At 43.5% G+C, this 11898-nt stretch overlaps 1 protein-coding gene and 1 long non-coding RNA gene across 2 annotated transcripts; both read right to left on the reverse strand.

Moving 5' to 3' along the window:
• Positions 1–233: 233 nt before the first annotated feature.
• LOC311091953 lies at positions 234–1227 on the reverse strand. Its single transcript, XR_014608189.1, has 3 exons — positions 1047–1227; positions 768–945; positions 234–615 (listed from the first exon to the last, which is right to left on the reverse strand). It is a non-coding gene; the product is annotated as an uncharacterized lncRNA (long non-coding RNA).
• Positions 1228–1234: 7 nt separating this feature from the next.
• Positions 1235–4624, reverse strand: LOC311091843 (uncharacterized protein; the record flags this gene model as incomplete). Its single annotated transcript, XM_084127951.1, has 7 exons — positions 1235–1255; positions 1362–1375; positions 1560–1763; positions 1880–1965; positions 2051–2162; positions 2239–2394; positions 4300–4624. 7 exons carry the CDS (start codon positions 4622–4624, stop codon positions 1235–1237), a joined length of 918 nt encoding a protein of 305 aa, XP_083984077.1.
• Between the last annotated feature and the right edge of the window lie 7274 nt (positions 4625–11898).

An 11898-nucleotide genomic window follows, 5' to 3' on the forward strand; every position in this document is an offset into this window, starting at 1 on the left:
TTGCACCCTCGATTAATATTGAAATAATGTTTAGATTTCAACCACAAATCAATGGTGTTAATATTGCTTCAACATTACAAAGTGATGTTGTTCAACGTCACTTTTGCACCCTCGATTAATATTGAAATAATGTTTAGATTTCAACCACAAATAAATGGTGTTAATATTGCTTCAACATTACAATGTGATGTTTCAACGTCACTTTTGCACCCACATTCGAAACATTATTAATATTGAAGACAAAAACATGCTCATAACATTGAATCAATATTCAACCAACTATATTAATAAAAAATTAAAAACACTGTTTCAATCACATTCTTCTTTATTTTCCAGTCTTTGTTCTTTTAATTCATTCAACTCAAAGCACTCAATTCCATGTAAAAAAAAAAAAAAAAAAAAATCATACAGACTCAAAAGTAAACCAATAAACAAATAAACCAATGAACAAAAAAGCAAATTAATTTGTATCTGGAGGCACCGACGGAACAGTTTCACTTGTTTGAAGTGCAGTTCCGCCCACACGGTACGGTGCATATCGGAGCCATTTCTGGACTGCCTGACTATATTCATACTGGGAAACTTTTCCCACACCCATCTGCAAAGTCATAGCATCTAACAAAAGAAAAACAACAGGATATGAAATGTATGCAATTTAATACATTAATGGAGGAACTGGAACAGGGAAATATTGGATGAACTAAGGTCAATTTCTGGGAACACAAAAGGCAGAACGACAATTAAAATCATTGATAGTAATAACTCACCAAATATACACATATTCAAGAACGTATCCTTGAATGCCCTCTTTTGCCTTGACTGCTTTTTAACCATCTTCCCAGCCCAATTTAGTGATGATGCCAGCTCATTGGTCAGTGCACAAGAAAGCATGCGACGGACCCTAACTTCCAATGAGGTTCCTCCAATTATGCTGAAGTGTTTTACCTGCCATACAAAATGTGAACACAAAGCAGAGAGAACATGTAAAATGTAAAAAAAAAAAAAAAATGGGTTAACAACAAAATGGTCAACATAGAACCACAAACCATTATTGTCCTTGCTTCACTGGATGCTAATATCTCCTCTGCACTCTCAAGCTCATCACTATTGTGCAGAGGGACTGAGACAGGCAACGGTTGCAGCGGTTGCTTTGAGGGCAAGGACTGTCTGAAGAATTCCTGACATTCCTCACACAGTTCCTTCACTTCTTTTACAAGTTCAGTTACAGTTCCGATCAACTTTTGTAAAGCAACATCTTGTGGAGAATAAAAAACATTACAGGTCAAAACATATTTAACATGTATACTGTATAAGGAAAGTAGGAAAACTTCTCTGCACTTGCCTTTCATTAACTCTCTTGCAGAATCCCTTGCATCTGCAACAAGAAAAAACTATTGCTAGTGAACAGACTCGCAGATTAGCAACCAAATTATATTTTAGGATAAAGTAACAGTATTGTATATTGGTGTAAACTGCCTGAAATTAGGAAGCTGGACATTAAAATCAAAGCAAATATTGGTCTCATTGCAAAACTGCCAAAGCACTTCTGGAATGGATACCCTCATGATCCTTGGAAGATGGTTCCGGGCAGGGGTACATGGCAGGCAGGGCTGATGAGTCACTTGACTCAGTCAAGTATGGAGAACTGCTGCACATCTGGTCAGAGGACTCGGAGGGATGGTTAGGCAGAATTTGATTAGAGGGCTGGACAAAGGTCTGGACTCTGGAAGCTGATTGAACAGGAGCCTGCATTTTATTGGAGACTGCAGTGAAACAGATTTTACATGTTAGCAAAATTACATTTTGGAATGTCCACATAAATGGAACAATTGCATATATTGTGCCACTCAGTCTTAGTTACATAACATCACTGTTATACCTGGAAATAGAAGTCTACGAGCTGGGCAGAGCTTTCTTTTTTTAACTTCCTCTTCTGTATCAGATGTGTTGTAAATGGGATTGTGTCTAATAGAGAAATAAAACTTCAGATACATCTAGGAATTTCATGTTATGATTATTATTTCCCCTTGTCATTCATTAATTGTGTTACCTGGATTTTCTTTTTTTAAACTTCTCAGTTTCTACTTCAGACTGAATGTCACTTGTGTCGCAGTTCTCCTGTAGGTATCTTTTCAAACCCTTCTCAGCTTCTTCATATGTGGCTGCAAGTTATATGTTGTGAGTGTAATAAAGTCCACAATAATTCAAATTCCAACTCATATTAATTTATACACTTACCCCGAATTGCAAGGTGTCTAACAGGTTCATAGGACAACCATTCCTCAGTAGGCAGCTCATATTTTTTCACTGCAGCCCGTATCTTGGCTGTGTCTTTGGGTGGATATGGTGGCCAAAGAAGCTTATTTCCAATCAGCCAGCTGTGTGGCACAATTTCTGTGCCACCATTTTGAAATTGAACGATGCACCACTGCTTCATTTTTTAAAACAAAATAACTCCCCTACAATACAAGATTAGAAATGTAAACTTTTCCTTGGAGATGGAAAAGCAGGAACTAATTATGTTAAGTACAAGCTTTTCTTACAACAGCAAAATCATGTTTTAATCTACAAACAATTAATTATGTCATATGGATGAGTGGCATGGCAATGAAAACATTCTTGTCAGGACAGAGGAAATATTTCAGCTTAATATCTTGGAGCCTGGCCATATCTAGATTGTCATGCAACTCCCAAACTTTATAACAACCTATGCTGGTTGACTCAAATGGGTAGGAGAAAAATGACTCTTGATTGTGAAACTTTTAAAACAGGACAAAAATCCCTACTCCATCTACCTTAATAATATTTCTTAAAATAGCAATGTGGCCAACTATTTGTACACAATTATCTCCTTGCACTATTGACAGAGTGTACTTTTCAGTGACAGCTTTTCTGAACTGTTTGCCAAGACTAAGGCTATGGAGCACTGGACCGTCAAAATGTGTCTGACTTAAGTTGCACTCATGAGGCTTTGGTGAATCTGGACTTGGCATCTCAGATAACCTTTTCACAACTTGCTGTAAGGGTAAGTGAGGCTTGCGCAAAAGACGTTTTATTTGTCCTAAATAATTCTCAAAAGGAAATGCTGACACATTATCCAAAGGTCCAAAGAGACGATACTCTTCAGCCAGATGAGTGAGCTGGTGTATATTGTAGACTATTTCATGTTTACCATACAGTTGTCCAAAGTGGCATACAAATGAGACAAGCAATTCATGAGCACAATCAATCATCGCCTCTGGGGTTCCAGAGGATAAAAGCAAATGCATTGCAACAGAAAACAGCATAAAGTTTACATCGGCATTTGAATGCTATTCTGAAGCACAACAGGGCCTGTGTACAACATAAAAGAGCGCAGCTCAGTAGCTTTCCAGCGGTCAATTTCTGATAACCCTCTTGGTTTCCGACTAAACTCAACCGGCGTGTAGGAACTCAGCAGCTTTAACTTTTCAGAAATGTCAGCTACAGTTTGAGTGGACAACCTAGTAGTATGTGCTTTACCTCTGATCCATAAGTTCAAAAGTGTCCTAGTGACGCCTAGACAGCACAAGTGCATATAATCTAATGGAAACATGGTAACCATTTTTACCAAGCCAGCTAAAGGAGAAAGTTTTTGGTTCAAGTGGTGGTCTTCATCAATCATATCATTAAAATCAGAATCCGTCCTCAACTTTGCATCAGTTTCTGGGTATGTCATTTTATTTTGCCACTCACCCACTTGAACACATTTGTCACAGCCTGAGTAGCCATTGTGAGATTTTATATTTTTAACAAAGGCTCTGGCAGGGGCATCACACACAAAAGAGCTTACTTCTACCAATATGTTTTGACCATTGTAAACAATACCACCCATAAGAACATCAGCTAAATCATCAATAAATGGCTTTAAGAACTCAAATATGCACTTGGGCTTTTTCATACCACAGTAAAGGCCAACGAGGAAGGGATGTTTAGTATAGTCACAATTGACAATGGCAAGAATTGGCCAGAACTGAAGTGTACAGCTTTTGAAAAGTGGAAGGCCATCTAAATTGAACTGTACTTTAACTATTTTCAATTGTTCAGGCAGAATTAAGCTTTTCAAACAAGACAATATCCCCTTTGCCAAGCCAAAATGATAATACTCCCCACCTTCCATCTTTATGGTAGATACATGGGTTTGGGTCTTAAGAATTGTCCTGGCATCTGTGGGCAATTCTGGATGAAACATTCTCAAAATACTTAAAAGTGCACTGAGTGCAGCAAGTGAGACTGAGAAGGTTGAGGCCCAATATCGCAAACTCCTTAAAAGAAACTCACTCGTTGGAGCTTCTGACTCAGTATCAGAGTCAACGTCTGATAAGTTGACTGTGTCATTATTAACATTGTGTATATTGGTTGGATGCCACAGAACCTCATCAGACACCCCACCAGGGAACTCATCTGTGACTGAATCATTACAATCTGAACCAGCTGAGTCTATAACAACTTTAGGGTATTCAACATAATCTTTTACTGCTTCAACATGATTTTCTTCTGACACAGAATTTTGTGCACTGGTTTCATTGAATTGTTGTAGTATTTCTGACTCTGTGGACTTAATCATTGATTTCAATTTACGCCTCTTTGACCACCGTGAAGTCATTATTGCTGCAAGTGGTGCAACTGTTCAATTTGATAAAATCTGGCTCAGACTGTGCCTCTTTTCTTTTGGATTCTCTGAAAAAGTAAAATAAGTTCTCATACATATAACATACATACATACATACATAAAGTCAAATAAAAATATATTGAAAATATAACATTTACTTTTAACTATTTATGAATACAGACAGTTAGAACATGATTTTAGTATCACTGATTTAAAATAATCTAAACTCTATTACTGTTTCAATATATTTTACATTTAGTGCTTTGAACATTTGCAAATGGAAGAGCTATAATACACAAGACTTCAGTATGTTGACGGTTTGTAAATTTTATGGCACCTAATTTACCAAGAACCTATTTATTGTAGCAAGTGAAATGTTCTGAATTTAGTTTGTGGGAACAGCTTAATTATAAAGCTGTTTCATTAAAGCTGCAGATTTACCTAATGCTAAACCATTAATCTATTTGAATATCACATGAAAACATCTTTGATTTTGAGTTGTACCTTTTAGAACTGTTACGTTTGATACTTTTTCAGGAATATGAATGTTTATTCATACTTATTCAATGTCAGCATGATTAAGGGTGTGCTTCTCTTTTCTTTAATTATCCATCCTCATCAGCCTTAACCCCTCCTACTGAATGCCTTGGAGTAATTGTAGAGTAACAGAAACATAGGCTATGTCAAGTTTACTATTCATGCTCATGAGCTCCTAGAGATCAGCTAAATATTGTAGAATTTTATCAATCAAGGCTAAAGATGAATTGGAGATAATTTTTCATCACCCACTTCCATTTTGGCTCTTGCCTTTAATCAAAATATCGATGATGATTCAACATGTTTTGGATGAAAAAACACTACATTGTATCAGTGTCCCCATGCTACTGTACAATTTATTTCAACACTTTTTACTTACTTTGAAAATTAATGTATGTTAGTAGATTTAGTAACAATAAATAAAATGCAAGTAAAAAGCATGCTAAAACAGAAATACATTATATGCACCATTGTTTGAAACTCAGAGAGTTCATGCATGTCAAACACACAAGCCTTCCGTATAGGACACACCTTGTGTTTTCTCTATAATAAGGAAGCATCAATTAACTACTGAGAAGTGCAAATGCAAAACCAAAATGGGCGTTTACCAATCAGTGGCCAATTTCAAATTACAATAAATGTTTTTCAACCATTTTTCAACAGACTTGCTAAACCACTCCACCCCTAAACCAAGCCCCCAATGGATTAGAGCAAATCAGGTAAAGCGGTTGAAAATGCCTATTGTGGTTTGAAAACGCCCCACTGATAGAGAAACACCCACTAGTGTTCTGCAGAGATGCCTGAATGATCTTGTGCTCATCAACTACAAATCATTGTTAGTTCAATGTCACTGTCTCCACCCATGTGTGCTGTTGGCTTTCATCAAAATTCCAATGCTGATCCAACACACTTTAAACACTGAAATGTCAATCTCAACCAAAATTATGGTTTGGATCAAAACTCAACATTGTATCAATGTCCCCATGCTATCTGTGTGATTTATTTTACCTTATAACACCTTACTTACTTTGAAAATTAATGTATGTTAGTAGATTTAGTAACAATAAATAAAATGCAAGTAAAAAGCATGCTAAAAACAGGAATTAATTATATGCACCATTGTTTGAAACTCAGAGAGGTCATGCATGTCAAGACTTCCGTATAGGACGCACCTTGTGTTTTCTCTCAATAAGGAAGCATCAATTAACTACTGAGAAGCCCACATGCAAAACCAAAATGGGCGTATACCAATTAGTGCCAATTTTCAAACTACAATTGGTTTTTCAACCATTTTTCAAAAGACTTGCTAAAATCATGAGGGCCCACCCCTAAACCATACCCCCAGTGTATTAGAGCAAATGAGGTAACACCATTGAAAGTGCCCATCATAAACTGAAACGCCCCACTGATTGGGAAACACCCAGTAGTGTTTTGCACAGATACATGCCTGCAAGATATTGTGCTCATGAACTAAGACTCAATGTTAGTTCAATGTCACTGTCTTCACCCATGTGTGCTGTTCCCTTTCATCAAAATTTCAATGCTGATCCAACACACTTTAAACATTGAAATTTTGATGTCAACCTGTCACGGTTCATAAATCCTATGCCTCTTTCTTGTCTCGTGTTTCTGTTGTTGTATGTTGCGTGCTGATTGTGTGGGCGTGTCGGCTGATCAGCACTCATCAACAATCAAGTTCATCACTCCGTCACCAGCTGCAGCTCATCTCAGCACCTATATATGCTCACTCAATTCTCATCTCCTTTGTCAGATCGTTGTATGTGGTTCCCGGTGTGTGATCTCGTCTTGTTCCAGTCTCGGTGTCTCCTCGTTCCTGTTCGTGTCCCCGTGGATGTTCACCCTGGATTTGTCACGTCACGTCATCACCCTTCATCACGGCACATCTGACCATCGAAGTCCCTGCGCCACTATCCTGTTTCGCCCTGGACATTATCTATCATCAACTTGTTTACAATAAAGAGAAAAGAGTTAACTTGCATTTGCTTCCGTGTTTCTATCATGACAGAACGATCTGACCGTTTGATGGAAGCAGCGAGTAGCTCCACCAGATCGCTGGATGAATTCGTGAACAGCAGCATACTTCGAATGGACTCCCAGGAGAAGAACCTCAGTGATACAGCTCGCGCTGTTCAGGCTCTAGTGGCGCAGGTGTCCGGGCTCACCCAACAGCTTCAACATCTGCGAGGTCCCGCTGCGCCCCCCACACCGCCGGTTCCCCCACCACCACCAGAGAATCCCTCCCAGTCGGAGCCCCGCCTACCAGTTCCTGAGTCCTATGCAGGTGAACCCAACTTCTGTCGAGCTTTCTTAACACGATGCTCCATGCACTTCTCTCTTCAGCCCAGAACATTCAACAACGAGCAAACCAGGGTCGCCTTTGTGCTGACGCTGCTGACTGGGAGGGCGGCACTCTGGGGAACAGCGGTGTGGGAGAATCAAGACCCATGCTGTGCCTCGTTCCAGGAGCTCTCCGCCGAAATGAAACGAGTTTTCGACCGGGCCGTCGCTGGACGTGAGGCAGCAAGGATGCTGGCCGATTTGCGACAGGGAGAGAGATCCGTTTCAGACTTCTCCATCGAGTTTCGGACTCCAGCGGCGGAGAGCCAATGGAACGAGGAGGCGCAGTGGGATATGTTCCTGCATGGGCTGGCTGACCGCGTCCAGAAGGAGATTTATGCCATGGACCTGCCAGCTTCTCTCAACGACCTGATTGCGTTGGCATTAAGAGTGGACGCACGGTTATCACGAATGAATCGACGCACTTTGCCCAGTCGCCCCACAGGAGGGTTCGAGGGCCAACGATTCGGAGGCGGGGATGCGGTCAGCCCTGTCTGCGATCACGAGCCCATGCAGGTGGGTCGAGCCTGGCTTTCCCGGGAGGAGAAGGAGAGGCGGAGATCCCAGGGCCTCTGCATGTACTGTGGAGGAGCGGGCCACTTCGCCTATAACTGCCCGTTAAAAGGCCCAGCCCGATAGTAAGTATGAGGCTACTATCGGGTGGGATCTCCGCCGAGAAGTCCTCATCCACATCTACTCTCCTTCCGGTAAGACTGAGATGGTCAACTCACCTTCACGACTGTCGAGCACTGCTGGATTCTGGGGCAGAGGGTAATTTCATGGACCATTCATTTGCACGCAAACTCCAAGTTCCCCTCAGACCCCTCACACACAAGATCTCAGTACACGCTCTTAACGGCCAGGAACTTCCCACCATCTCACTCATCACCGAAGACATCACTCTCATCACATCAGGAAATCACACAGAAATCATCTCCTTTTACATTCTGGACACTCCCCTCGCACCCATCGTCCTTGGTCACCCCTGGCTCACCCGTCACAATCCTAGAGTGGACTGGCTAACCAATTCTGTGTCTGCGTGGAGCAGTTTTTGTCATAAGTCTTGTCTTGTGTCTGCTTGTCCGTCTGTTTCTGTCCCTGTGTTTCAGGAGGAGGCAGTGGATTTATCTAACGTGCCCGCGGAGTACCTGGACCTGAAGGAGGTGTTCAGTAAGTCTCGGGCTGCTTCTCTTCCCCCGCATCGTCCCTATGACTGTGCCATAGATTTACTGCCAGGTACGTCTCCGCCCAAGGGCAAGTTATATTCACTCTCTGTTCCAGAGAGGGAGGCCATGGAGAAATATATTTCTGATTCTCTAGCAACAGGGTTCATCCGTCCTTCCTCTTCTCCAGCGGGGGCGGGGTTCTTTTTTGTGGGGAAGAAGGACGGGTCTCTGCGACCTTGTATTGACTACCGGGGGCTGAACAGCATCACGGTAAAGAATACTTATCCTTTGCCGTTGATGTCTTCAGCCTTCGAGAGGTTGCAGGGAGCGTCCATCTTCACGAAATTGGATTTACGTAATGCTTATCATTTGGTCCGCATCAGGGAGGGGGATGAATGGAAGACCGCTTTTAACACCCCCAGGGGGCACTTTGAATACTTGGTCATGCCCTTCGGGCTGTCCAACTCCCCAGCGGTCTTCCAAGCACTTGTCAACGACGTGTTGCGAGACATGGTCGATCAGTTCATATATGTCTACCTGGATGACATATTGATTTTTTCTTCGTCTCTCCAGGAACATGTGCAACACGTCCGACAAGTGCTTCAGAGATTGCTAGAGAATGGGCTTTTTGTCAAGGCGGAGAAATGCGATTTTCATGCACAGTCTGTTCCTTTCTTAGGTTACATCGTGTCGGTTGAGGGAATGCGCATGGATCCTGAGAAGATTAAGGCTGTGGTAGAATGGCCAAGCCCAGATTCCCGTAAGGCCCTACAGAGGTTTCTGGGGTTCGCCAATTTCTACCGGCGTTTCATTCGCAATTTCAGCCAACTAGCCGCACCTCTGACCGCCTTGACCTCCCCCAGAACGACGTTCAGGTGGTCAGACGCAGCCGAGACTGCGTTTGCCAAACTAAAGGGTTGCTTCGTTTCAGCCCCCATTCTGATAACCCCTGATCCATCACGTCAGTTCGTGGTGGAGGTCGATGCGTCAGAGGTGGGGGTAGGTGCAGTGTTATCCCAGCGCTCTTCCTCAGACGATAAGATGCATCCTTGCGCGTTTTTGTCTCATTGTTTATCCCCTGCGGAGCGCAATTATGACATTGGCAACAGAGAGTTATTGGCAGTCAAGTTAGCATTGGAGGAATGGCGCCACTGGTTAGAAGGGTCGGGGGTACCTTTTATCGTCTGGACCGATCACAAGAACTTGGAATATATTCCGACAGCTAAAAGACTAAACTCCAGGCAGGCTCGGTGGGCTCTTTTTTTCGGTCGTTTTGATTTTACTCTCTCGTACCGCCCGGGTTCCAAAAACATCAAACCCGATTCTTTATCGCGTATTTTTGACCGTTCCGAACGCCCGTCTACTCCCGAGTGCATTTTACCAGAGTCTCTATTCGTCTCTACACTCACATGGGAGATCGAATCGAAGGTCAAGAAGGCCTTAGAAGGGGTAACGCCTCCGACTCGTTGTCCACCGAATCGTTTATTTGTGCCTGAGGGTTTACGGTCCAGCGTGATTCAGTGGGGACATTGTTCCAATGTGGCTTGCCATCCAGGAGTTAATCGCACTAAATTTTTGGTCAAGCAACGATTCTGGTGGCCTCTCATGGCTCGTGACGTTCACAATTTTGTCTTGGCTTGCTCAGTTTGTGCCACAGGTAAGACTTCCAATCGCCCTCCAGATGGGTTACTTCAACCGCTGCCGGTGCCTTCGAGACCCTGGTCCCATATCGCTCTAGATTTTGTCACCGCCCTCCCACCCTCCCAGGGTCACACGGTAGTTTTGACCGTGGTGGACCGGTTCTCGAAGGCGGCCCATTTCATTCCCTTGCCCAAATTACCCTCAGCCAAGGAGACAGCGTTGATTGTCGTTAATCACGTCTTTCGGCTACATGGCCTCCCGATAGACGTGGTTTCTGACAGAGGACCCCAATTTGTGTCCAAATTTTGGCGAGAGTTTTGTAAATGCCTGGGTGCGACTGTCAGTCTGTCCTCTGGGTTTCATCCCCAGAGCAACGGCCAAACTGAGCGAGCCAACCAGGATTTGGAGAGAACGTTGCGATGTTTAGTGTCCAAGAATCCTTCCTCTTGGAGTCAGCAACTGTCTATGGTGGAGTACGCCCACAACACGTTGCCAGTGTCATCCACGGGCCTATCACCGTTTGAATGTAGTTTAGGGTACCAGCCACCTATTTTTCCTAGTCTGGAATCCGAAGTCGCGGTCCCCTCTGCCCACGCCTTCATCCAGAGGTGTCGCCGCACTTGGACTAGAGCCCGTGAGACTCTACTCCAAGTGGGGGCGCGCACTAAGGCCAAAGCCGATCGCCACCGGCGTAAGCCTCCCGTGTATGTCGTCGGTTCTAAAGTGTGGCTTTCTACCAAGGACATTCCTCTCCGCTCCGTTTCTAATAAGCTTGCTCCTAAATTTATTGGCCCATTCTCTGTCACTAAAATCATTAGTCCGGTGACAGTCCGCCTCAATCTTCCTCCAGTGTACAGGAGGATTCATCCCGTCTTTCATGTGTCCAAAATTAAGCCCGTTTTTTTTGCTCGTATTAATCCGCCAGTCCCGGTTCCCCCCCCCCGCCGCGACTCGTAGATGGGGAACCTACTTATTCGGTCAGTCGTATTCTGGACTCAAGGCGGAGGGGACGCGGATTTCAGTACTTGGTGGACTGGGAAGGTTACGGTCCGGAGGAGAGGAGTTGGGTACCGGCTAGAGACATCCTGGATCACTCCCTTATCGATGATTACAATCGGCAGGTAAGGGAGCCTGGGAACGCCAGGAGGCGTTCCTAGGGGAGGGGGTACTGTCACGGTTCATAAATCCTATGCCTCTTTCTTGTCTCGTGTTTCTGTTGTTGTATGTTGCGTGCTGATTGTGTGGGCGTGTCGGCTGATCAGCACTCATCAACAATCAAGTTCATCACTCCGTCACCAGCTGCAGCTCATCTCAGCACCTATATATGCTCACTCAATTCTCATCTCCTTTGTCAGATCGTTGTATGTGGTTCCCGGTGTGTGATCTCGTCTTGTTCCAGTCTCGGTGTCTCCTCGTTCCTGTTCGTGTCCCCGTGGATGTTCACCCTGGATTTGTCACGTCACGTCATCACCCTTCATCACGGCACATCTGACCATCGAAGTCCCTGCGCCACTATCCTGTTTCGCCCTGGACATTATCTATCATCAACTTGTTTACAATAAAGAG

This window comes from Abramis brama (assembly GCF_963993115.1).
Source record: "Abramis brama genome assembly, chromosome: 11".
NCBI classification, from domain to species: Eukaryota; Metazoa; Chordata; class Actinopteri; order Cypriniformes; family Leuciscidae; genus Abramis; species Abramis brama.